General features: G+C 48.4%; 1 protein-coding gene across 2 annotated transcripts in view; it reads left to right on the top strand.

The window, feature by feature from the left end:
* Positions 1 to 1,063: 1,063 nt before the first annotated feature.
* Positions 1,064 to 27,478, top strand: part of LOC119564132 (cytochrome P450 2D14) — a 28,761-nt gene continuing 2,346 nt past the window's right edge. The window contains exons 1-8 of one of the 2 annotated variants that reach the window (XM_037882985.2): positions 1,064 to 1,418; positions 13,520 to 13,691; positions 15,120 to 15,272; positions 16,044 to 16,204; positions 16,330 to 16,503; positions 18,975 to 19,116; positions 23,505 to 23,692; positions 24,971 to 25,112. In XM_037882985.2, coding sequence (XP_037738913.1) covers positions 1,206 to 1,418; positions 13,520 to 13,691; positions 15,120 to 15,272; positions 16,044 to 16,204; positions 16,330 to 16,503; positions 18,975 to 19,116; positions 23,505 to 23,692; positions 24,971 to 25,112 — 1,345 coding nt within the window. In that variant the 5' untranslated portion in view covers positions 1,064 to 1,205. The remainder of the gene's footprint in view (positions 1,419 to 13,519; positions 13,692 to 15,119; positions 15,273 to 16,043; positions 16,205 to 16,329; positions 16,504 to 18,974; positions 19,117 to 23,504; positions 23,693 to 24,970; positions 25,113 to 27,478) is intronic. The other variant, XM_037882991.2, reaches the window with a different exon arrangement.

The following is a 27,478-nucleotide window of genomic DNA, read 5'->3' as shown; positions in this document are numbered from 1 at the left end:
CAAGACATTCTTGTTAAACCCTGGATTTCTGCTGGAAATGGCCCACCTTGATTATCATACACATTGTAAGGAGAGTGGTCACTTTAGATAAGCTATTACCAGCAGGAGAGTGGGGTGGGAGGAGGTATTTTTTCAAGCTTTGTGTGTATAAAAAGATCTTCTACACTTTCCACAGTATGCATCCGATGAAGTGAGCTGTAGCTCACGAAAGCTTATGCTCAAATAAATTGGTTAGTCTCTAAGGTGCCACAAGTACTCCTTTTCTTTTTGCGAATACAGACTAACACGGCTGTTACTCTGAAACCTGTCCTAATTACCACTTGCTTGCTGGATAAACCACTTCGTTATGGGTTAATGTCTACACAAGGAATGTAGATCAAGTGGGGATAGCTTCCCAAGCAGCATGATTTCACACCTTATTCTATCACTTTGGGAAGCTATCTCCCACGCGATCTACATCTCTCCATAGGCATTACTTACCATCACTGCTACATTTATGGTTTACTCCCTTGCTTGAAAATGTGGAGAAAAATATGCTCACTGTTCCTATTGTTTACATGTATTCTCGGTGTCACATATATAATGCCTCCAAATTGCTGTGCGCAGAGAGCAGGAAGATGGCAGTGATAGAACCAAGCCGGGGGCAGAAAGAGACGTGTAGAATTCTTGGTAAGCAAACATGAGATTTTAATCCAAACCACATTGAACAACGTCAGTTCAAAGGTAGGATACCAAAGAGTCAGATGCCACAATGCACGTTACACCAAACCTCACGTGCCACCAGTTAGTGAATTATTATACATCATTATTATTATACATTATACAGGGGGATTCCTGTCAAACTCTGTGCACCTCTGCCAGTTGGCATCAGGAGGTGCCTCTCTCCCTCATGTTACATACTACAATGCTGGAAATGGAGCTATGCCCTTTTCCTTTTACAGAGGTTGGGCCACCCTTCACTACCACTCCCCTGCAGTTTGTGTTGTCTTGGCAGAGGAGGGACTACAGAGCAATTCTGGCCAAGGAGCTCCAAGCTGTGACAGTAGCAAGAGACGGGCGGGTGTCTGAGAAATAAACCGAGAGCGAGAGAAGGGGAATGGGTGGAGGAAACTGGGGAGACAGAAATAGCAAAGAGTGAGAGAACAGGAGCAGGAAAAAGAGGCAGGGGAGAGGTAAAGACACGGGGAGGAGAGCAAAGAGAGATCATGGAGCTGCTCCTGTGGCTCTGGTCCCAGCTTCGATCCTGCGGGAACAATCTCCCAGCCCTGGGCATAGCCCTCACAGTCTTAGCTCTGCTATTGGATTTCCTGAAGCGTAGGAAGCCCTGGAGTCGCTACCCACCAGGGCCGAGCTCTCTGCCCTTCCTTGGGACCATGCTGCAGATCGACTTCCACAACCCGCACATCTCCTTTACCCAGGTCAGTGCCAGAGGGGCTGGAGAGCTCAGCATGCTAGGGAGGGGGACTGGTGTGGGCTGATGGTTCGTTAATGTAGCTGGTGCGGGCTGGACGGGTTATTTTACCAGCCTGGGGCTTTTCCAACACAGTAGCCGTCAGTCCCCCTAAGGGAGGAGGGGCTCTAACGCTCCCCGATTACAGTTGAACCTCAAAGATAGGAACACCAGAGTTGTGGACTTACCGGTCAACTGGACACCCTCTGGAACCGGAAGTCCTCAATGAATCAGGCAGGCAGCAGCCCAGACCCCCCCCCCCCCCAAAGCAAATACCTTACTGCCTGGGGCTCAGGGCTTCAGCCAAGGGGGTTGGGGCTGTAGCTGTAGGGTGGGGGAATCAGGGCTGGGGGGACTCGGGGCTTCTGACCCTCAGGAGCACCGGGGCTCAGGGCTTTAGACGCGGGAGTGATGGGGCTGCTAGCTCTGTTCCCAGCTTCAGCCCTGGGGGGGGCGGGGGGGGCGCCAGGGCTCAGGGCTTTAGCTAGCAGGGGAGCACCAGTTTCAGCCCCAGCGCTCTCACTGTAGCTAAAGTCCCAAGCCCTGGCGCCCCCTGCTGAAGCTGGGAACGGAGCCATGGGGAGTCCAAGCGCCCCCTGCGGGCTGGGGCAGAAGCCAGGAGCAGAGACACGGGGCTGAAGCCCCTCCCCCCCAGGTCGAAAGCCCTGAGCCCTGGTGCTCCTGCTGGGCAGAAGCCCTGAGCGCTCTGCCCGCCCTGGACCTCGACTCGAGGGTCAGAAGCTCCGACTCTCCCCGCCCCAGCCCTGACTCCACCGCCCACCCTGCAGCTGCAACCCCAACCCCAACGCCCCCTGTGGCTGATGTCCCTAACCTCTTCTTCAGAGTTACAGATGACAATCTCCATTCCCAAGGTGTCCCTAACTGCAAGGTTCTCCTGTATCTGCTTTGGCTTTGCTCTGGCTCTAGAATCCAGAGGGCAACATTCCACTCCCGAGTCCAGGCGAATTCTCTGCAAATGTGATAGCACTGGAGGAGAGTGATACTTACACACACACACTCTCTCTCTCTCTCTTTACCTTCTCCCTGTAATTTCAGTTGGAGACGTAGTGTACTGGGCTGTTGCACAATAGCACTGTTAAACAGATTCTGCATTCCGCCTCCAAGATGGCTGCACTTCAGTGGTCCCTTTATGTACCATCTGTATCCTCTGGGATGAAAAGGGCTAGTGAAAGATTTATTGTATATGAAAATGCATTTGTCTCTGCTCAGATCCATTCATTCAAAAGTTTCTCTGGTTTTGGGATGTGGCTGCATGGACGACAGTCTTCCTTGTAGAAATGATTAAGAATCTCAGCAAAAGTGAACAAAACCGTAATCTCCAGAATATGCTTTTATGTAATCTCCAGGAAACTTTAGGGTGTGCTTGTTGGCTGTGTCTGTGCTAACAAGAGCACACACAACCTCTGCAGGGTTAGTTGTTGCAAGTGAATGCTTTGTCCTGTCTGGGAAACTATTGATGTAGTTTGTGGCAACTAAATCATATTATATGTTGTGACTGTGGTTGCCAAATGCCAGAGGCCCCTTTTCTAGGCTGGTACCTTTCAACATTCCAGTCAAGAGAAACTGGGTCTGGTTCTTGTTTTCACCATCCAGTAGAAAGAGCTTTTGAGTTTCCAGATCAAATCGGATTATGACAATGCTAGCAACAACACTTTTGACCTGTAGCTGCTTTTAACTCCACATTTTTAGTAACAACATATTATTCCCTTTTCTGTCCCTATTTCCATTTCACACAATTTCGTTTTGCTTTTTTGCATTTCTCACAGAATGGAAACGAAAACAGCTCCTTTTACTTGCAGAATCATGGAAATCAAAGACAGAAATGGCCTATTCTTATCCACCCCTCTCCCTTCTAGTGGTATGCCCCTGAGGGCTTTATCCAGTTTTAATGACCAGCAATGAGGCTTTCATCACTTCTCCTGGGAAACTTCCCCAGTCTGATATGCCTCTCACTGAGGATTTGTTTCTTGATGTCCAGAGTAAATTTTCCTTTATTTATTTTCCACTGAATGCAGCCGATGAAGTGAGCTGTAGCTCACGAAAGCTTTTGCTCAAATAAATTGGTTAGTCTCTAAGGTGCCACAAGTACTCCTTTTCTTTTTGCGAATACAGACTAACACGGCTGCTACTCTGAAACCTTTATTTAGGATTTCCCTACACACCAAATAGATGTGCGGCGCTTACCTCGGGCGGCTCCCGAAAGCAACTCACACACCCCTCTGGCAGCAGCTCCTGGGGGGGCGGAGGGTGAGGGGGGTCTCTGCGCACCGCTGCTTCCTGGCCAATGGGAGCTGTGGAGTTGGCACTCGGGGCAGGGGCAGTGCGTGGAGACACCACCATCCTCGGGACCACAGGGACGTGCCGGACGTTTCCAGGAGTGGCGCGGCGTGAGGGCAGGCAGGAAGCCTCCTTAGCCCTGCTGCATTGATGATGGTGACGCGGCAGCCTGGAGCCCCCAGGCCCTTTTAAATTGTCCAGGGGTGTCAGGCGGGGCCAGGAGACATTCCGGGAGAGGTGCGTAGGGGTGGCAGGTGGGGCCTGGGGAGAGACGGGGCTCCGAACATTGGTGGAGCAGGGCCCTGAATATTCCTGGAGCACAGGCACTACAGGCCCATATAACTCCCCACCCCTGCTCTCCTCCTCTTGCCTGGGCTGCCGTAAATATCTTTATACGGCTATGTTCCCCAGGAGCATGCACAGCAGTGCCTGAGAGGTAGAGCTTTCCTGCCTCAGTACTGCTCCAACCTCTTCCCTGCCTTGGCCTTAGTGTGGGGTTTGTAAACCCCAGCATAGGCCCAATCTGGTAGATGCACTCAGAGGTTGCCATTAGGTTGATGGCACCAGCTCTTTGGCTCCACTCTGTGTAACTGTTGAGTAACTTAACAGTGTATGGATAAGACTGGGGCCTGGATGAGGGGCATCTGTCTGAGACTCAGTCAAGAGAAGACTTAGGGTATGTCCACAATGCAAAGCTGTTGACAAAACTTTTGTCTTTCACGGATACTTAAAAAAGCACACACATACCCCTCCCCCCAGTTTTGTGAACTAGTTACATGCAGTGTTGCCAATTTAGTGATTGTTTGGAAATGTGAATTGAAATTGAAACATTAATACACACTTTAAAAGCATATACAGTGTATAATAAAATACGTGTATCTGAAAAAGTATAATAGATTTGAAAAGTATGAACATAGACTAGCTTCCTGTCATAAATATAAAGGGAAGGGTAAACCCCTTTAAAATCCCTCCTGGCCAGAGGAAATCTTCTCTCACCTGTAAAGGGTTAAGAAGCTAAAGGTAACCTCGCTGGCACCTGACCAAAATGACCAATGAGGAGACAAGATACTTTCAAAAGCTGGGAGGAGGGAGAGAAACAAAGGGTATGTGTGTCTGTCTATATTTTGTCTTTGCCGGGGATAGACCAGGAATGAAGCCTTAGAACTTTTAGTAAGTAATCTAGCTAGGTACGTGTTAGATTATGATTTCTTTAAATGGCTGAGAAAAGAATTGTGCTGAATAGAATAACTATTTCTGTCTGTGTATCTTTTTTGTAACTTAAGGTTTTGCCTAGAGGGGTTCTCTATGTTTTGAATCTAATTACCCTGTAAGGTATCTACCATCCTGATTTTACAGGGGGGATTTCTTATTTCTAATTACTTCTATTTCTATTAAAAGTCTTCTTGTAAAAAAAACTGAATGCTTTTTCATTGTTCTCAGATCCAAGGGGTTGGGTCTGTGGTCACCTATGCAAATTGGTGAGGCTTTTTATCCAACATTTCCCTGGAAAGGGGGGGTGCAAGTGTTGGGAGGATTGTTCATCGTTCTTAAGATCCAAGGGTCTGGGTCTGTAGTCACCTAGGCAAATTGGTGAGGCTTTTTACCAAACCTTGTCCAGGAAGTGGGGTGCAAGGTTGTGGGAAGTATTTTGGGGAGAAAGACGTGTCCAAACAGCTCTTCCCCAGTAACCAGTATTTGTTTGGTGGTGGTAGCGGCCAATCCAAGGACAAAGGGTGGAATATTTTGTACCTTGGGGAAGTTTTGACCTAAGCTGGTAAAGATAAGCTTAGGAGGTTTTTCATGCAGGTCCCCACATCTGTACCCTAGAGTTCAGAGTGGGGGAGGAACCTTGACACTTCCTTATACAGCTGTTGTTTTTATGACCATTTCGGTGCATTCATTTCGGTGATGTTGGCCAACCTAATAATTTCAAATTATGATTTGTAAGCAAAGTCTAAATAGGCTCTCCCTGACAGCCATTGATGAGCTGGGGGCTGTGGGGAAAGGCTTCAGGACCAGATTGTATTTACATTCACACCTAATCTACCGAGGTGTCCAGCAAACAGAGCTGTGTTGCCCAAGTGATAGATTTTGGCTGGGGTTGGGTTACAAATCACTTGAATGCGGGGGGCGGAGGTGGGGGGGTAATGAAATGTAGTTATTCTTATTTAGGAGTAAAGGGCAGTAGAACTGTACTTAGCCTTTGCTGATTGAGGGCATCAAGAGAGAGGGTGGGGACAGGTGTTTTGCTTGATGGTCTGCCTGAGTCACAAGTACTATTTGACCTGCCCCTCTCCACTGTTTAAAGACAGAGCTGATTAGGCTCCATAGATAGTCTTTTGTTCTGTTAAATGACCACTACAGCTGAAATCACTGATAATCAGGTCTAAGTGCTTAGACCTGCTGTGGGACAGTGTTTCTGTGGAAGAAACAGCCCAGTCTGCACTAGCAGCGAGGTGCCCCCACCAAGAGCTCAGCTGAAATCATTGAGAGCTGAGATCAAGAGATCAACTCGCAGAGGTCACAGTGGCAGGTGGCAGCAGAAGGTGACAGAGCAGGGCCATTGGCAACAGAGCGATGGAGTGAACAGTGGCACAACGAACAACAGTGGCCAGAGCGAACAGTGAGCAGCTGGAGGAATGAGCAAAGTGCCTTCTTGCTTCCCACCTGGGAGGTGAACTTATGTGAAAACATCTCTGAACTCTGAGTCTCCAATGACCAAGGACAACACTGGTGAGTGTTAATGAGGCTGTTACACAACACAGTTCATGCGAACAAACGTGGCTGTGGCATCATACTTTCTATTTAGGCAAGAGATATCATACACTACAAAACTGGAGGCCAATGTTAAGTGCATTGTCACTTGTTAATCCTGAAGTTGAACACTGGTTCCGAACAAGACCAGCAAATGGTCACTATCTTTCTGCAAGAAACTCAACTGACTGGCTAGATGCATGTGGTGCAACACTGAAAGACTCAACAGTTGAAAAAGTGAAGAACTCTCACCGCATTCAGAAAATTTCCATACATGGGTGATGAATGCACCAGTGCAAATGGTCATCAAGTATTAAGTCATTGTGTATGTTATCTTGATGTCAAGGGTAGGCCAGTAGATGCATTTCTAGATGTTCAAGTTATAGAAGACACATCGGCTGCATCTGTGACAACCCACATCTTAGAAGAGTTAAATGCTTGTCAGTTGGACCCCAAACAGGTGGCTGCTTGTGCATTTGATGGAGCTGCAAACTTCTCTGGAAGACGTGGTGGAGTACAAGCTTTGCTCAGAGAAAAGTGTAACCCTAATCTCTCCTATACACACTGCAGAGGCCATCTACTCCAACTAGCACTGGTATGAGCTGCAGAATCTTCAAAAGACATTAAAAAAGCTATAAATTCAATGTCTTCATTATATTCTTTTTTCAGCAAGAGTCTAAAAAGACTGAATATCTTGGAAAATATAGAAGATACACTGGGACTGAAGTTCAAATTAGTCCAACCTGGGAAAACCCTCTGGCTTTCTCATGAGCGATCCTTGGCTGTTGTCTTAAAATTACTCCAGCTGTTATTACTGGCTTTGGAAAGTATCTACCAAGATGGGATGGATCTAAGTAGTGAGGCTGGTGGATTACTTTTGCTACTATGTTCAGAGAAGACCATTGCCATTCTCTCTCTTGTAAGTCTACCGTTGAAACCACTTGGGTCATTTAAACAATGCCATCCAGGCATCTGCTACAACAGTAGTAGATCTTTGTCCAGCAATAGAAGCTACATTTGGATCAATCAGAGAGCTATCCATTGAAAAAGTACTGGAAGAAGCAAAGGCTTCAGTCCAGAAGTTGACTAATGAAGGCATTTATATTGAATCCTTAAGTGAAGAGGACAAGAAGTGTTTGTTAAGACAACTGAAAAAGTACACAGACTTGATTCTTAAAAATCTACAACAGCGACTTCTAGATTCTACTCAACCTCTACGTAGCTTTTACAGATCCCTGTCTTATAAAACACCAACAGTTGAGTGGAGTGAGGCACTATCAGAAATGGGGCTGCCATGGGATCAGGACAGAATAGAGAATTTGAACACAGAGTGGAATATCATATGACGAATGAATGAAGATTTGACTTCAACTTCTTTTTTTATCATCACTAGTGGCTCGACCCGATCTTTGTGTTCTGTTTCCTGGGATGAAAGAAGTAGGAATTCATCTCTTGCTACTCCCAGTCACAACAGCTACAGATGAGCATTCTTTTTCATCGTTGAATGGAAGTACCGGACACACAAGAAGCCACCAAAGATGAACGCATTGCATTCAAGAAGTTCATTAACAGAGTTGTGCAAAATTATAACAAGAAACCAAGAAGGATGTAGACGTAGTGCTTCATAGAAGGCTTGAGTAGCCAACTTTAATTTGTGTGATGATTTTAAAACATGAGTTAAATCTAATAAAATGGTCATGAAACATTTTTCAGTTTTTACTATGGTGCCATACAGCCCACGTTCACCCTCACAGTCTCACCCCAGCCTCGGCCGCCTTACCCCTATCCACGTCCCCCACTCCCAGAACCACAGCCCTGCTCCCGGCCCCAGCTCTAGGTGGCGGTGAGGGGCACGGACACAGTAAGGCGGGGCAGAGCTCAGCATCCCCACTCTAAAACTGTTCCAGCGCCACTGGCCAGGTCCTGGTCCTTTATCTCCAGGATCTGAAGCTTTGAGGATGTTATGTTCTTTCTACCCTGTAACCAGCTACCAGAGGGCAAACTGCTCAAATACACACTCTAACCATTACAATTAGATGTAAACACTGATTTAGACTCACTCCATTACTCCACCCAACCCTAAACAATTTCCCTCCATCCTTTGCATTTAAACCTTTCAAAGACTTGCGGCAATCAGTCTCCCACCTTAGATATTTGACCAGTCTATATATTTACATCATTTTATCTTTCCTCATGAATCAGCCCATCCAGCTCCCTAATCTCTTTTGCGGCTTGTCTCTGAATTCTCTCCTTTTTAATCAGTATCTTTCTGGTAATGAGGTGAATGCCCGGGATGCTAGGGACTGTTACAGACGCAGGTTTCCATGGGTGGCAGGTATAACAGTCCAGGAAAGGCTAAACCTCCCCTGGTGCAGCTGCTGCCAACCCTGCCACTGGACGCCTGGGCTGTGGTGGCCCCACCTCTTCCCCTCCCTGCTGGGAATGGGCTTCCATGGGAAGTTTTTGCTAATTTATTATGCCCCATGCAGGTTCCCAGGTGGCTGAGGAGGCGGTATCTGCTACTCAGGGTCCTGGGTCCCTTGGACTCCCCAGGGACATTACTGATGAACCCAGGAAGCTGAGTAGCAGAAACCGCCTCCTCAGCTGCCCGGGAACCTGCATGGTGCATATAAAAGCTCGGCGTTCTCTGCCTGGCTGCTCCTCTCCAGCACTCTCCACCCCCTCTCTGGAGGTCCCCGCTGTCACTCACCTGTTCCTCTTCTCATTGCTGCTTGGCCCCCTCCCCACTTAGGTCTCCCCCCCGCGCCACCACTCACTGATCCCTCCTCCCCACCCCCCCCACTCGACCAGCACACGGCGAGGGGCAGCAGGGGGGCCGAGTGGGAAGGAGAGGAGAGATGCACGCAGTGAGCAGGGAGGGGGACAAGCAGGGGAGGGTGGGGGAGGAGGGACCAGTGAGCAGGGGCGGGGAGGTGCTGAGCGGGAAGCGGGGAAGGAGAGGAGGGTTGCACTTGTTGAGCAGGGAGAGGGCTGAGTGGTGGGGGAGGAGGGAGGACAGCGAGGAGGGCCGAGCAGGAAAAGGGGGAGGAGGGAGCAGTGGCGTGGGAGCCTGGGGTGGAGCGGGGCTGGAGTGTGGATGGGGCCATGGGCGGAAAAAGTGGGATGGGAGCTAGCCTCCGGCCTGTGCAACATTTCTGTCTTGCCCGCCTGGCTCTTTGGCTGGCCCCTCATGAGCTCTGGGCCACTAAAACTCCAATGGCACAGCAGGGTGCTCAGGCAGGCCGCCTGCCTGCCGTGGCCCCATGCTGCTCCCGGAAATGGCTGGCTGCTGCTGGCATGTCTCTCTGCACGCTGACCCTGCCCCCAGCACCGTCCTCACAGCTCCCATTGGCTGGAAACCAGCCAATGGGAGCTGTGGGGGCGGTGCTTGCGGTACGGGCAGCACACGGAGACCTGCTGCCCCCTCCCCGCAAGGGGCGCACAGAGACGTGCCAGCAGCAGTTGGCCACAGCCGCTTCGGGGAGTGGCATGGGGCCACGGCATGCAGGCAGCCTGCCTGAGCCCTTCTGCGCTGCCTGCCGGGAGCTGCCTGTTGTAAGCTCCTCTCAGCCAGAGCCTGCACCTCGCACCCGCTCCCGCACCCCAACCCCCTACCCCAGGTCAGAACCCCCTCCTGCACCAAAACTCCCTCCCAGGGCCCACACCCCTCACCCTCTCTTGCACCCCAACACTCTGCACTAGCCCGGAACTCCCCTCCTGCACCCAAACTCCCTCCCAGACCCTGCACCCCAACACTCTGTACCAGCCTGGAGCTCCCTCTTGCACCCAAACTCCCTCCCAGATCTCACACCCCTCCTGCATCCCAATCCCCTACCCCAGCCCGGAGCCCCCTCTTGTACCAAACTCCCTCCCAGACCCTGCACCACTGCCATTAATATAGTAGAAACGTGCGGCCCGTGACGACTTACCAAAATTCCTGGATTGGCCACCTTGTGAAAATTATTGCCCAACCCTGGCTTAAAGGAAAGCTACTGTAGAAAAGCAGGAACACAATAGATTGGGTTTTTTTGTTTTTCATATACACATAAAACAACTACTTGTGGTTTTTCTGTACCTAAATTCTTGGCCCAGATGTGCATTTTCTCCCACATGTGTGGACAATCCTCAAGAAATCCCACAAATCATAGGTGAAAAAAAGTTAAATTTGGGGTATTTGATAATTGCTTTAAACTGTTCTGCTTTGTGCTCTGCAATGCCTGTCTGTCACCAGGGTACAGTGGCCCTGGTCCTCCCTTACATGAGGCACATTTTGTGCTTGTGGAGTCAGAGGCAATATGTAGGAGGGGCATGGGGGGTTAAGTGCCCCCCCAGATTGGCCTGCCTGAGGCAAGGAGGGAGAGGGGCTCTGTCCTCTCCTGTGTCTCTCCCCCGGCACGTTCGGCCACTTTCCCAGGCAGCTGGGCGGGGAGCAGGATGGAGCCACTTCTGCCTCAGAGAGCCTCCCAGCCTGCTCCGTGTCCCTACCCTTCCTCTTCCCTCTATCCTGCCCTCCCCGTAGCTCCTCCCCCTCCTCCTCCTCTTCCCTTGAGGTTCTGGAAGCCAGAGCCTGGCAGTGGTAAGAGCCACCCAGGGAACCCGGGCAGGGGGCTGGGGTGCCCAAAAGCAGCCCCCAGCCTATCCCCTCGCCCCCACCAGGCCATGCCGCCCAGGGCAGGTGGAGGGTCCAGGACTGCCTACAGTGGCCCAGGCTCCCTCGGTGGTTGTCCGGCTCTGGCTTCCAGCTTGTCCAGGGATGGGGCATCGGGGAGAAGAGGAGGAGCAGGGGTGGGGCCACTGAGAGGGGCTAGCAACGGGAAGAGGCTCGTGCTGCAGGCAGAGGCTGCGCTTAGTGCCGGGGGAGCTGATGATTTCTGGAGCCCGTGGAGCCCGTGCCACTCCGTGCCTGCCCGAGGCTTGCAGCTGGGGAAGAGGGGGATTGCAGCCCTCTGCCCCCAAAATTACGCCCATGTTAAAAAGTGGGCAGGCCTGGCCCTCCCAATTTTAAAACTGGGGGTCCATGCCTCTCTCCCTCCCCCCCCCCCCCCGCGCCACCGTTCCGGCACCCCTGCTCCTGGATCACTATAACAGGCTTACCATGAAGTCACAGACAGTCCCCTTAGATTCTCCAGTCTATCTTGCCACCCAGACAAACTGGACTTAGTGATAAATGGTCACCAAAAATCACCCCACATTCAGGTTGCTCCCAGTCCCAAGAGACCAGTCAGTTACCCCAGATAGTTGGTACCCTAGATCTTACACCAAAGACAACACCTGTAGCCAATCCTGTAATAAATGGTCTAAAGGTTTGTTAACTAGGAAAAAGAAATAACAGTTATTTGCAAGTTCAAGCAAGCAAACGTATACACACAAATGAGTTATCATCTAAATCCTAAGAGTGACCAAGTTGCAGTGATCTGTCTATTCAAAGTGTCTTTCAGGGCGGACCCAGCAGGCAGCCCTGGGGATCTCTAGCCCAGAGTTCAGACAGCCAAACAGATGGAAAATTTTCCTGTGACTTTGTTTTATTTCCTTCATTCAGCTTCCAAGTCCACAGAACAAGTGTCCTTGCACACAGCATTTCCAAGGTGGGATAGGGCCATTAACCAGTCCTTTGTGTTGCAATGTTCCTTGACCCAGCTGAATTTGATAGTCCTTCTGGATGGGATGGGAGAGGATTCCTATGCCTGGTTCACAAGTTCAGAGCGGACATTTCAAAGTTATAAAGCAAAACGTACAGATTTTCTTATGGCGTGGAACACTGACATTGCAAGCGAGATTAACGCCTGAGGCAACTCACAAGCATTTCATAGTCTAAACCAGGGGTGGCCAACCTGACCCTGAGAAGGAGCCAGAATTTACTAATGTACATTGCCAAAGAGCCACAGTAATACATCAGCAGCCCCTCATCAGCTCCCCCACCCTGCTCCCAGCGCCTCCCACCCATCGGCAGCCCCACCGATCAGCACCTCCCCCTCCCTCTCCACACCTCCCAGTCAGCTGTTTTCTGGTGTGCAGGAGGCTCTGAGTGAGGGGGGAGGAGCGAGGGCACGACAGGCTCAGAAGAGGGGGTTGGAAGGGGTGGAGTGGGGGCAGGGCCTGTGGCAGAGCCAGGGGTTGAGTAGCAAGCACCCCCTGGCACACTGGAAAGTTGGCACCTGTAGCTCCAGCTCCAGAGTTGGTGCCTATACGAGGAGCCGCACATTAAGCTCTGAAGAGCCACAGGTTGGCCACCCCTGGTCTAAACACTAAATACATTCTTGTAAGACTAATACCTATTTTGAGCAAACTAACATACAGGTGAACTGGTCTGGTCTCCAGTTATGAGTTTGTTAGTTCTTAGCTAGTGTCTGCAGCCTGGGCAAGAGCTGACACCTCGTTTGCCAGCATCACAGGAAATGCCCTCCCCCACCCCCAATCCTTTATGTCAGTAATTTTTATTTTATGTGTATCTGTAGCCAGCACTGCTGTACCCTCTGTGATAATATCAGATCTCATAAACGAAGCAAGTTTGGGCTTGGTCAGTACTTGAATGGGATATCGCCTATGCAAAGCCATGTGCTGCAGGAAGCATTGTAGAAGGCTCTCTGTGTCAGTGGTTAAACCAGTGCCACACCAGGAACAATGTACGCTTGGGTCTATTATCCTTGAAGACACCAAAAGAGGTCCTGACCTCTTGTAGTCATTAAAGACCCCATGACACTTTCACAAGATCCCTGGCCAAATTTCAACTTGGTTAGTTACGTTCTGCTGACAAACTCTTCCTGCACCTTCATCTGACAATGGTGGTGTTCTTCACTCCCTGTGTAAGTGGCTGTGTAGTGATGCTGTGAGTTGTTCCACTCCAGAGGTGGCTGCACATCAGTGATTAGCTAACAAGCCCAACAGAGTGCTCTGAGATCCTTCTAAGTTAGAGAGCGTACAGAAATGCACGATGATATTTTTCAGGCTTGCCTTCCAGCAAATTTAAGTGTCATCTGGCTTCCAACAGTATATTTTTCCTTTTTCTTTTCTTGACAGCTGAGTAAAAAACATGGAGATGTCTTTAGTCTTCAGAACTGCTGGAGTAATCTGATAGTAGTGAATGGATTCAAAGCAGTAAAGGAAGCATTGATCCAGAAATCAGAGGACTTTGCTGACCGACCATACTTTCCTATACATGAGCACTTGGGTTATGGAGAGAACTCCGCAGGCAAGTTTCTTGGAAACTAACACAGTTCTCTGGTAGTGTTGCAGGGGGACTGGCTTTATCATTTGAGCTCCTGGAGAGGTTGAAGGGGACTTAGCGAGTGAGCTGGAGTCTGCCCCTGACACTACCTCTCGCGAGGAGGAAGTCAGGCTAGATGAAAATGGGGACTCTCCTTCCCAACTGCAGCACTGCAACAACTATAAGACAGGGCCATTCTGAAATGCTCCGTGGGACGTACATGCCAATCAACACCGATTGGCTGCCACTGTCAGAACTGGCGGATTCCTACCCCTCACCATATGTAGGCACCTTCTTCGGCTTGTAAAAAAAAATATAACCTCCTTCCAAGGAACCTCCAGGACCCAAGAGTGAAAGTGGGGGAGGGTAGAAAGAAAAGCAACCTAAAAGGGAGGCTTGTTGGGCTGGAATCCTCTCGGGTTATCCCAAAGCACTTTCATAACAAAGATTAGAGCTGGAAAAATATCTGTAGAGTCACATCTTCTCAACCTCGCCCTGGCCCATACTCTGGCCTAGGGGGGGCCAACCTGTGGCTTCGGAGCCACATGTGGCTCTTCAGAAGTTAATATGCGGCTCCTTGGATAGGCACTGACTCTGGAGCTACAGGTGCCAACTTTCCAATGTGCTCAACCTCTGGCTCTGCCCCCACTTCACCCCTTCCCTCCCCCTCCCCTGAGCCTGCCATGCCGTCACTTTTCCCCCTTCCCCCCCAGAGCCTCCTGCACATCACAAAACAGTTGATTGGGAGGTGCGGGGAGGGAGGGGGAGGTACTGATCAGTGGGGCTGCCGGTGGGCGGGAGGCGCGGGGTGGGGGGGGTGGGAGCTGATGTGGGGCTGCTAATGTGTTACTGTGGCTCTTTGGCAATGTACACTGGTAGATTCTGGCTCCTTCTCAAGCTCAGGTTGGCCACCCTTGCTCTGGCCAATGCAGAGATGCTCCCTATAGTATGCCCTCCAGTGCTTTGTCCAATCCAATTTTAAATGACTTGTGATGGGGCATCCATTAATTCCTTTGAGAGACTATTGAGTAGTTTAGTAGCTCTAATCATTGGGAAATGTTTTTTGACATCCAACCTGAGGCTCACACACTCAGAGTATAGCATGGCTTAGCTCCATTAATTGTATCCGATTATACGAGCTGTGGATCTGGCCCTGAATTTCATCCCATTACTCCTAGCTATACCTTGGCCCTCCATGAATAATCCCTCTCCTTCTGCACTAACCACCTACACCTATGAAGGCTGCAATAATAGCTCCCATTAGTTGCCATTTGGCCAAGCTATACTTGGTTCCTTTTACCCTTCCTCAGAAGCCAGTCCCTCCAGGTCAGCTCTATTTTGTTGCTGTCCAGCGAATTTTGCATGGTGTGCTCCCAGAGCTTATTATATCTCTTGTTTATTAATACTTTCCAGGGGTGGTGCTTGCAAGATATGGTAATGCGTGGAAGGAGCAAAGGAGATTTGCACTTTCCACCTTGAGGAACTTTGGGATGGGAAAGAAATCCCTGGAGCAGCGTGTGACCGAGGAAGCTGGATTTCTATGCTCTGCAATCAGTTCTGAAAAAGGTTTGTAGCATCAAGGGAGATGGGGCAGGGGATCAATATGACTTCCATACATAAGGAAATGAAAGGATAATATGACTGATTATGAAGGAAGGAATAATAACACAGTATCTCACATTTCTACATAATGCCTTATAGCCAGAAGAATACTAAAGTGCTTTGGAGACCAGACACATAGTGATCATTCATCCAGCACTATCATGAAGCCACCTGTGGGGTCGAACCTGACAGCTGTTTTAACATGACAGTTTGTGATGGGAAGTAAAACAAAAACAAAACCCCAACATCTCCAATTGAATGTGCAAGGGGAATTTTAGGTTGGTAGAATGTAATTACTTCAACTGGAATCTGGTGAAGGCGTCAACACTAAGACGCTTCCAAAACATGCCATGACGTCTTTAAGGACGTCACTTTTATGCCTAAACTTAAAAACATCTGTAGCAGCACAGTAACATCTGTCTGTACACAGGCGGCCCGGATTCAGTCCTGAGACAAAGAGATGAGTATTAATGACTGAATCCGCAGCACAAACCTGCAATTCTTAAGTTTTCCATGGTGGTCTCTCTTCCAAGTATTGAGCAGGCCCAACCCTGTTAGTATGTGAGACATCTTTAACTTCCCCAGCTTACATGAGCATGGACTTTCAAGTGGTTTGTTCTGTAAGCAGCCTTGAAATGTTAGCGGTTCTTGCTCAGTATGTTCCATGCAGTGAGGGGCAGGCTACAATGCTGTTGTTCCTCCTAATGCGTTTGGTTGGTCCTGTATGTTTTTCAGGCCGTCCTTTTGATCCACATTTTCTTATAAACAAAGCAGTTAGCAATGTGATCGGCTCCCTCATCTATGGTCAGCGCTTTGACTATGACAATAAGAAATTTCAGAGGATGCTGCAAATGTTTGAACAGGCCTTGGACGAAGAAGCTGGATTCCTGCCCCAGGTAACTCAGCACGTATGATTTGGTCGGTAAGAAGCTGCCATTTTATTGATCAGTTAGATTGTATTTTAGTGATTCTTCTCTGAGAGCCATAGGGTGTGGTTTTCTCTCTCACTCTGTTATCTTAGCTCCTTATTGTAATACCGTGGCTGCTGCGCATCCCTGGAGTGCAACAGAGCATCTTCCGATCCCAAAAGGATGTCCTGGAGTTCACAGATAACCTTTTGAAGGAGCACAGGGCGACCTGGAATCCTACCCAAAAGAGAGACTTCACTGATGCTTTTCTACAAGAGATAGAGAAGGTAGGAGGAGATGGACAGGTGTAGATCTCTTTGGCTCTGTGAATACATTAGTGATGGGAAAACTCCATGTTAGCTTCCCTTGTCCCTTGTTGTAAAGTTTACAAGTAAAATCCTATTGCGAATAGAACTGCTATGAACAGATCGCTGTTCTATTTCTTCTGGTTTTCACTTATCTGGTGAGCCCAATGACTTCATGCTCAGAAATCAGCTGAATAGGCTGATACTTGGAACTTTGTACTTATACAGCAGGCACTTACAGCCTAAGGCAGTGCCCCATAAAGTCAAAGGTGAGACTCACATTGACTCTAGTGGGTGTGGTACCTGAGTCCTTAGCTCACTTGGCTGTGGAAAAGCCCTGAGATAAGCCAACCATGTACAGTTTAGAGACACTTTTTAATCATTTTGGCAAAGGTCACAGTAAAGACTTCCTTCATCCTTCATCCTTCCAAGTCACAGCTTCGTTCAAAGGCAGGCTGCTGGGAATTCCTGAATGGAAAAATGTTCCAGAACAAAAACCGAATCTGTTTTTATATTTTTTTAGAACAGCTGGTTGCAAAATTGAAACATGAAACAATAAAACATGGAAATGTTTCACTTTTGACAAAATTTCATTTAGAAAAAATCATAATGAAATATTTTGGTAGGGCTGAAACATTCTGTTTTGAGGTTGTCAGAACAGCACATTTCAATTTTTCATTTAGAAATTACTTAATTGCTTTTTTTTATTTTATAGTATTTTTTAAATTTTGGTTAACCTGAAATCCTTTTTGAAAAACTTTCATTTTGTGGGAAATTTCTAAATGTCAACTTCTTGTTCTGAGTCGTAAACAAAGCTAATTACATTGTAATTGGCTCTTAAATAGCATATTAGTTATTGCCCATGTTAAGTCTAAGTCCAAATTTACAGAATTGCTTTGAGAAAATCAAGATAAGAAACCCTTAGAAAACAGACACATAAAATCCACAGCATTACAAAAGATAGCCGGACTACTTCCTGCTGTGATCCTGTCATATCTTGTATGCTAAGCACGGTGGCCCTGAAGAGTACTTGGTGGGGAGACCTGTCCTGTAGAAAATGAGATTGTTGGTTCAGTAGGTAGCACTGAGGTCCTGTTCTCATAGAAGCTACCAGGGCAGGAATAGGGCCTGTCAGATTGTTATTCCCAGGTAGGTATATGAACTTTTGGAATCCTGATGTTAATTTGTTGGCTAGCATGTTGGCTGCACCCTGCTCGCTACTACATGGAATTTCTGACCTGATCAAGTGTGAGTGATCACACTAACCTCTTGAGGTTGCAGAGGCACAAATCTAAGACTGACTGGAGACCCTCCTTTAACTCTGGTGGCAAGAGACTGGGCAGAGTTTCCAGCATGTATGCTGAGTGTACTGAGTTGCATCAGCCAGTGGGAGTCTGCCGTGCCTGGGTACTCCTCCTCCATCTTCATAAACTCTTTCAGGTGCCTTTGGCAGTGGTGCTGGAACTGGGGATGCTCCCGCACCCCCTGGCTTGAAGCAGTAATAACACACACCAAATACATGGTTTCCAGCATCAGCACCCCCACTATAAAAATTGTTCCAGCACCCCTGGACTTTGGTGGGTCAGAAAATGCCGCTGAAATGTCCACCAGCGCCTCACGGAAACTCTGCCCAATTCCTGACCCAGGCGTGACAGCGCAAGCAAGAAAAGTTCTTGAAAAGGGGCCTCTTCCATGTTGCTCGGCAGGCAGTGTTGGCAGGCTGGTCAAGCTTCCTGTAACGTGCAGGATGGTCATTAAGCTTCCCCACAGTCAAAGGCTAGAGCAGCCACACTCTGGGAGGGTGCTAGGGAGTCTGGGATATGGTTGGTGTGACTCAGGTCTGTCTGCTACTTTGTGGGTGCCAGAGCCCCAGGTTCATACCTGGGCTCAAAAATTCTTAATGTAGGGTTGATAATCAGCATAGACTTCTGCAGGGGTAGTCAATTTTTTGTCAGGGTCCACATTTCTTGGTCAAGGTATAGGCAAGGTCCAGACTACAGGGAAAATAATAAAAAAATAACAACAATAATGATAATAAGTAAATAAAAAGATTTCAGGGTCTGTTCAAAAGCATCTACCAGTCCAGATTTGGCCTGCCGTCCACCTATTGACTACCCTGGTGTAGATGCTCAAGCCCATGGTTCTCTAACCCAGGGTCAGCGGAGTCAAGTGCCACTAACCCTGGGTTTATATTGCAGTGTAGACGTACCCTGTGTTTTTGGAGCAGAAGGTCCTGAGCATAAGTCCATGATGTGTGGAATAAATGATTACCTTGAAATGTATGCAACCAAGGAGCCATTACAGCGTTTGTTGTCATATGCATGTGTTTTGCTGCACTCTGCAAACAATTCAACCTTTCAGTCTGAGAATATGAATTACCACTATCTACAGTTCTGCTCCTCTCTCCCTAACAAAAATCTTAGGTCAAATCATGCTCTCTTTTGTTCCCTTAGGCTAAAGAGCATGTGGGGAGCAGTTTCAATGACAACAACCTTCGTTTGGTAACAGTTGACTTGTTTACCGGTGGCACTGAGACCACTTCCACCACCCTGCGCTGGGCATTGCTGTACATGCTTCTCCACCCTGACATCCAGTGTAAGCAAGGGGACTGGTGGAGATGTGACTGGTTCTCCCAATCCTGCATCTTCCACAGAAAGAAAAGGAGTACTTGTAGCACCTTAGAGACTAACCAATTTATCTGAGCATAAGCTTTCGTGAGCTACAGCTCACTTCATCGGATGCATACTGTGGAAAGTATAGAAGATCTTTTTATACACACAAAGCATGAAAAAATGGGTGTTTACCGCTACAAAAAGTTTTCTCTCCCCCCACCCCACTCTCCTGCTGGTAATAGCTTATCTAAAGTGATCACTCTCCTTACAGTGTGTATGATAATCAAGGTGGGCCATTTCCAGCACAAATCCAGGGTTTAACAAGAACGTCTGGGGGTGGGGGTAGGAAAAAACAAGGGGAAATAGGTTACCTTGCATAATGACTTAGCCACTCCCAGTCTCTATTCAAGCCTAAGTTAATTGTATCCAATTTGCAAATGAATTCCAATTCAACAGTCTCTCGCTGGAGTCTGGTTTTGAAGTTTTTTTGTTGTAATATCGCAACTTTCATGTCTGTAATCGCGTGACCAGAGAGATTGAAGTGTTCTCCAACTGGTTTATGAATGTCATAATTCTTGACATCTGATTTGTGTCCATTTATTCTTTTACATAGAGACTGTCCAGTTTGACCAATGTACGTGGCAGAGGGGCATTGCTGGCACATGATGGCATATATCACATTGGTGGATGTGCAGGTGAACGAGCCTCTGATAGTGTGGCTGATGTTATTAGGCCCTGTGATGATGTCCCCTGAATAGATATGTGGGCACAGTTGGCAACGGGCTTTGTTGCAAGGATAGGTTCCTGGGCTAGTGGTTCTGTTGTGTGGTATGTGGTTGCTGGTGAGTATTTGCTTCAGGTTGGGGGGCTGTCTTTAGGCAAGGACTGGCCTGTCTCCCAAGATTTGTGAGAGTGCTGGGTCATCCTTCAGGATACGTTGTAGATCCTTAATAATGCGTTGGAGGGGTTTTAGTTGGGGGCTGAAGGTGACAGCTAGTGGCATTCTGTTATTTTCTTTGTTAGGCCTGTCCTGTAGTAGGTGACTTCTGGGAACTCTTCTGGCTCTATCAATCTGTTTCTTCACTTCCACAGGTGGGTACTGTAGTTGTAAGAATGCTTGATAGAGATCTTGTAGGTGTTTGTCTCTGTCTGAGGGGTTGGAGCAAATGCGGTTGTATCGCAGAGCTTGTCTGTAGACAATGGATCGTGTGGTGTGGTCAGGGTGAAAGCTGGAGGCATGTAGGTAGGAATAGCGGTCAGTAGGTTTCCGGTATAGGGTGGTGTTGATGTGACCATCGTTTATTAGCACTGTAATGTCCAGGAAGTGGATCTCTTGTGTGGACTGGACCAGGCTGAGGTTGATGGTGGGATGGAAATTGTTGAAATCATGGTGGAATTCCTCAAGGGCTTCTTTTCCATGGGTCCAGATGATGAAGATGTCATCAATATAGTGCAAGTAGAGTAGGGGCGTTAGGGGACGAGAGCTGAGGAAGCGTTGTTCTAAGTCAGCCATAAAAATGTTGGCATACTGTGGGGCCATGCGGGTACCCATAGCAGTGCCGCTGATTTGAAGGTATACATTGTCACCAAATGTAAAATAGTTATGGGTAAGGACAAAGTCACAAAGTTCAGCCACCAGGTTAGCCGTGACATTATCGGGGATAGTGTTCTTGACGGCTTGTAGTCCATCTTTGTGTGGAATGTTGGTGTAGAGGGCTTCTACATCCATAGTGGCCAGGATGGTGTTATCAGGAAGATCACCGATGGATTGTAGTTTCCTCAGGAAGCCAGTGGTGTCTCGAAGGTAGCTGGGAGTGCTGGTAGCGTAGGGCCTGAGGAGGGAGTCCACATAGACTGACAATCCTGCTGTCAGGGTGCCAATGCCTGAGATGATGGGGCGCCCAGGATTTCCAGGTTTATGGGGTATAAGTATCTTGTATCTTGGGGTTAGTAGATAGAATATCCCGTCGGGATTCCAGGGGTGTGTCTGTGCGCACAAGTTTGATCTTGTGCTTTTTCAGGGAGTTTCTTGAGCAAATGCTGTAGTTTCTTTTGGTAACTCTCAGTGGGATCAGAGGGTAATGGCTTGTAGAAAGTGGTGTTGGAGAGCTACCGAGCAGCCTCTTGTTCATATTCCGACCTATTCATGATGACAACAGCACCTCCTTTGTCATAATCCTCCTCCATAATCCTTTTGATTATGATGTCAGAGTTTTTTCTGAGGCTGTGGATGGCATTGTGTTCTGCACGGCTGAGGTTGTGGGGCAAGTGATGCTGCTTTTCCACAATTTCAGCCCATGCACGTCGGCGGAAGCACTCTATGTAGAAGTCCAGTCTGCTGTCTCGACCTTCAGGAGGAGTCCACCTAGAATCCTTCTTTTTGTAGTGTTGGTAGGGAGGTCTCTGTGGATTAGTATGTTGTTCAGAGGTGTGTTGGAAATATTCCTTGAGTCAGAGACTTCGAAAATAGGATTCTAGGTCACCACAGAACTGTATCATGTTCGTGGGGGTGGAGGGGCAGAAGGAGAGGCCCCGAGATAGGACAGCTGCTTCTGCTGGGCTAAGAGTATAGTTGGATAGGTTAACAATATTGCTGGGTGGGTTGAGGGAACCATTGCTATGGCCCCTTGTGGCACGTAGTAGTTTAGAAAGTTTAGTGTCCTTTTTCTTTTGTAGAGAAGCAAAGTGTGTGTTGTAAATGGCTTGTCTAGTTTTAGTAAAGTCCAGCCACGAGGAATTTTGTGTGGAAGGTTGGTTTTTTATGAGAGTATCCATTTTTGAGAGCTCATTCTTTATCTTTCCCTGTTTGCTGTAGAGGATGTTGATCAGGTGGTTCCGCAGTTTCTTTGAGAGCGTGTGGCACAAGCTCAGCATCTGCTGTCACCTTTGTGTTCTGGGGGTATGAACCTGCCGTAGCAGCAGTCACAGCAGTGATTGGGGAATAATTCCAGTGGAGCACTCTCTGAGGGGGAGAGCAAAGACCTGTGGGAAGGGAGAAAGGAGAGAGCAAGCCCCTGTTGAAGATTTCAGTGTCAGAGGGAGCACTCACCACTTTTCTTCATGACAAGTGCACTTTGAGACCCTTGTAGCTACTTGGTAACTCTTCCTTCTCTTAGGGCCTCCGCAGGGATAAATGCTAACCTGCCTGAATGTGCTAATGCCAGAGGCACAAGTACATAGGCACTGACTCCATGGGTGCTCCACGCTTGGAGCACCCACAGGGAAAAAGATTATGGGTGCTCAGCACCCACTGGCAGCCCCGCCAATCAGCTCTTCCCCAATTCCCCCTGCCCATCATGGATCAGCTGTTTAGTGGCATGCAGGAGGTGCTGGGGGGAGGCAGGGGGAAGAACGAGGGCAGGGCGCACTCAGGTGGAGGGGGTGGAGCAGGGGTAGGAAGAGGCAGGGCAGAGCGGGGGCAGAAAGAGGCACGGCAGGGGTGAGGCCTTGAGGGAAGGGGTGGAGTGGGGGCGGGGACTGGGGCAGAGTGAGGCTCAAGCACCCTCGAGGAAATTAGAAAGTTGGCACCTATGCACAAGTGGGTCAAATACAGTATGGGTAAGGTGGGATGTCTCTAACAATGAGCTTACGGTATGGGTAAGGTGGGATGTCTCTAACAATGAGCTTATTAACTCACAGAACAGAGGATGACTATGTAAATTGGCCTGAGTAACCGAAGATGAGTGTGCTCTCCTTCAGCTCCTAATTCCGCATTCCTCTTTCCCACTGTCTGCAGAGCTCACTTGGGCCCTTGCCCCCAACCAAGGCCTATACCCTCCTATAGATATCTCTAGGTAAACTCTGCCTTCCTAGCACTCTTGCTTCCAGAGGTTTTCACCAATCTCCCTGTTCAACAAACACACAAGACCTGATTGCAAGGTCAGGAATCAGCAGCTGGGAAGCAGGGCAGTGAAGGTCTGGGCTATCAAACAGGCTTTCTGATTGTGGGGGTGAGAGAAATCAGTAGTTCATCTAGACAAGGCCCATGCCCTCTCCCCACTGCGGGATATCCTTCCTGACCCCTGAACAAGTGCCCCTGACACCAGCCACCTCCCACACACTTAGAGCACCCACTGCCTAGAGATGACTCACTTGTAAACTGCTCAATAATTGAGAGGAAGCTGGTTAACAAACTCACAGAATATTAACCCACATTATTAAGTATACTTATTATACTTCTATATTATAATAGCGCCCATAGGCTCCAATCAAGATTGGTTCCTTGTTGTTCTCAGCGCTGTACAAATAAAGATAAACAGACAATCCCTGCCCCAGAGAGTTTACAGCCTAAGAGTAAATCCGTAGGCGCCTCACTTTTACGGTGTTGATGTACATCATTAAATATATTACATGTAAAGGGTCTTTTTCCAGGTAAAGTCCATGAGGAAATTGATAAGGTGATTGGCAGGGACAGGTCACCCCAGATGGAGGACCAAGCGAACATGCCTTATACCAGTGCTGTGATCCATGAAATTCAACGTTATGGGGATATCGCTCCTGTTGGATTGCCTCACATGACATACCGGGACACCGAGCTCCAAGGCTTCTTCATTCCAAAGGTATCTATGGCCAGGCATGGGATGCAGACCTCCTCTCCCCTTGCAGACTTATGTCCTGCAGCTGCAGACATTCCATATGTGAATCTCCCCAAGGTTCCATGCAGAGTGGGGTGGAGCACCAGGCCCTGAATCACACAACCATTGGCAAGTTATCAAATGTGCAGTTTTAAAAGGCCTTGGGCTTCAGAGACAGCCTTGTTTATGTGGTTAGCTCCATCTTCAACAGGTCTTTGGATATCTGAAAAAACAACAAATTGAGCTAAAACACTACTAAGGATTGCAATCCTTACAGGGGCGACTGTAATTTTGTCTTGGGCACCTTCTAACATTCAGTACATCTGCTTGAAGGTGGAGAAAGGTAATGCTGACTAACTGTATAGAAACTACCTGCTAGGTCAGCAGTTCAAATCCAGAACAGTAGCAACTAAAACTCTATTATCTGAAGGCTGTTCAGGGGCCATTGTGCATCTCAGTCCAGTTCCAAATGGACAAGAGACAATGATGGGCAAATATTGCCTTCTTTGGTGAGAGTCTCATTGGAGAGACCAAAGCCACACAATACTCAATTCCACTTTTGCCCTTAGAGGAAGCTCCTCTAGCTCAGGCCTGAGGCATGTGAGAGGGGAAAGATCTCGCTTTTTCTGTGAAGACAATGAGAGTTGCAGTTTGGAGTCTCTCAGTCAGCACACTCTTACCAGAGCTAAAATTAACTTGGGACAATATTTGAAGCAACTGGGGAGTAGAAGCAATTTTCATCTCATGAACCTCATTAGACCATGAAAACACCCCTTGCATACTCTTACGCTATGTGTACACGATGCACCTTTTAGTGACACCTGTGCCGCTAAAAGGTGTGCTGGGTAGCCGCTCTTAGTTGGCAGGAAGAGCTCTCCCACTGGCAAAGCGCTGTTCACACCGGCACTTTTTGTCAGTAAAACTTTTGTCATTCATGGTGTGTGTGTTTTTCTTCACACCTCTGAATGACAAAAGTTTAACCGACAAAAGTCTAATGTAGACAAAGTCTTAGTCTAGTTAGCATGCAATGGAGAAGGGCGACAGGCTTCAGAGCACACGCTGTGCCCTGGCTGGGGCCTTGAAAACGTCCCACTCCACTGTGCTATAAGATTATACAATGAGGTACCTGAGCTGGGTTCTGTGCCTTCCTCTGAAGCGTCCTACAATGGCCACTGCTTGAGATGGGATATTGAATGCAGAGGGACTGGCCTGTTCTGGTGTGACAATTCTTATGTACCCTGTTCCTTCTCTGGGGTGGATCAGGGGATGACAGTCATCACTAACTTGTCCTCGGTGCTGAAGGATGAAACGGTTTGGGAGAAGCCGCACCAGTTCTACCCGGAGCACTTCCTGGATGCAGATGGGCAGTTTGTGAAGCGAGAGGCCTTCCTGCCTTTCTCTGCAGGTAAATCCAAGGGGAGGAGCAGCTGGCAGAGGCCATCCCTATGGAAATGAGGCACAGTGCATGAGATGTGACCCACTATAGTTATGGGAAAATGAGTCTCCTCTAAAGCAAGATGTCCCTCTCATCATGAGAGCAGCTTCCTCAAGGGGAAGATCAGTGCAGTCTGTGCTGAGCTGGGCCTGTTCTACAGTACCCTGGTGGTACCAGTATATGTAATCTCTGCAAAATAGCTCCCTCTCTCTATTTCTCCAGTGCAGAAACTCTGGCCTTGAAATGCTGTACTTCGGGTCAGGCCTTGAGAGACTGAGCATCTTGTCCCAGAGGCCTATGTAAACCACTCGGCCAAAGGGAAGCAGTCCTGTATTCTACATTCTGCTGTAAACTGGGCAAGCCCTCACCTTAATTAATTCATTGCTCACCTTCTACCGCTGTAGTTATTTAAATAGAAAATAAATTGTTACAAATCAATTAAGGTTGCTTATGTAACAAAGCCACCTACCTAATCCTACAAGAGTGCAGAACTGCCAGGTTAAGGAGGTCCTCCGTCCCTTAAGCCTATACATCCATCCGTCACATTAGGCTGTGTTCTTCATGAGCATGCTGCATCTCCCCAGAGAAATTACTTCATACTTCAGTACATCTGCTTGAAGGTGGAGTCCCAGGAATTGGTTTAGAAGCAATGTGCACACACACAGGTCAGGTGTGTATTATTGGGAAAGGGATGAGGTCATAGTTAAGGCTTTCTGTTAAAGCATGATCAAAATTGTGTTCCACATACTTCTTTATCTTTTGCAAGGCACCCTGATCAAAGGAAGGTGTTTGTTACTGGAGGCTCTGGGACCACTGCAATGGGGTACATGGATCAGTCGGGGATAAAGGGGAGATGGCTGTTTCCAGTTTCCTGTATGCTCCCAACTCACCAGAGAGATAGGAAGAGGGAAATACTGATTCTCTGATACACACAAAAGGAGGCCAGCTGTGGCTGGTGGAGGGGCTGTAGGGTCTGTCCTAACCCCTCTGGTCACCACATCAACAGCAGTGGGAAGCCTGAACCAGTGGGCCACTGCCTCTGCCAGGCTTGTACGAGTGCAGCCCAGGAGTCCCAGCAGTGTGAACCATGAGGGTTTCAACAGGAGGGTCTATGCACTGAGCAGGATTATAGCTTTTCCACAGAACCTTTCCCAGTGACTGGTTGGTGCTCTCTAGGTTTGTTTCAATGCAGCCAACCGTTTCAGTGGCAGAGGGGGGTTGAGGTCCCATCAAAGAAAAAAATGTGTCACAAACTTAGTTAGGTTTCAGAGTAACAGCCGTGTTAGTCTGTATTCGTAAAAAGAAAAGGAGTACTTGTGGCACCTTAGAGACTAACCAGTTTATTTGAGCATGAGCTTTCGTGAGCTACAGCTCACTTCATCGGATGCATAGCATATCGTGGAAACTGCAGAAGACATTATATACACACAGAGACCGTGAAACAAAACTTCCTCCCACCTCACTCCCCCGCTGGCAACAGCTTATCTAAAGTGATCCTCAAGTAGAGCCAATTCCGGCACAAAACCAGGTTTTCTCACCCTTTCCCCCCCCCCGGGGGGGGGGGGTGAGAAAACCTGGATTACTGCTGGAGGTGACCCACCTTGATTATCATGCGCATTATAAAGAGGGGTTTCAATGGGGGATGGGCTGTTGCCAGCAGGAGAGTGAATTTGTATGTGTGTGTGTGGGGGGGTGGGGGGGGGGGAAGGGTGAGAAAACCTGGATTTGTGCTGGAATTGGCTCTACTTGAGGATCACTTTAGATAAGCTGTTGCCAGCGGGGGAGTGAGGTGGGAGGAAGTTTTGTTTCATGGTCTCTGTGTGTATGTAATGTCTTCTGCAGTTTCCACGATATGCTATGCATCCGATGAAGTGAGCTGTAGCTCACGAAAGCTCATGCTCAGATAAACTGGTTAAACTTAGTTAGGCAGCTTCTAATGCATTTCCAGGATACTCTGCAGTACTGGGGGGTTCTCTGTGTGTCTGGGCACTAAGCTGAGCTAGGTATTGGCTCAGTGGGTACATCTACACTTCAGACTGGGGGTGTATGTTCCAGGTTGGGGACACATACCCACGCTAACTCGGTGATAGCATGTAGGAGCGTAGCCACTGCAGCGTGAGCAATGGGAGGGGCTGGCCGCCCTGAGGATGATCCCGTCCAAGATGGTAGGTACCTACTCAGGTGGCTAGCCCCTCCCACTGCTTGCGCCTCCAAGGCTACACTTCTCTTTTTAGCACACTAGCTAGCTCAGAGTTAGCAGAGGCATGTCACCTCGAGCTGGAGCTTACACCTTCCAGCTCAAAGCATGGACGTAACCTTGGTTAAAAGCCAAATTA

Source organism: Chelonia mydas, chromosome 1 (assembly GCF_015237465.2).
Source record: "Chelonia mydas isolate rCheMyd1 chromosome 1, rCheMyd1.pri.v2, whole genome shotgun sequence".
Taxonomy (NCBI): Eukaryota; Metazoa; Chordata; order Testudines; family Cheloniidae; genus Chelonia; species Chelonia mydas.
This window is presented reverse-complemented; position numbering and strand designations above follow the sequence as displayed.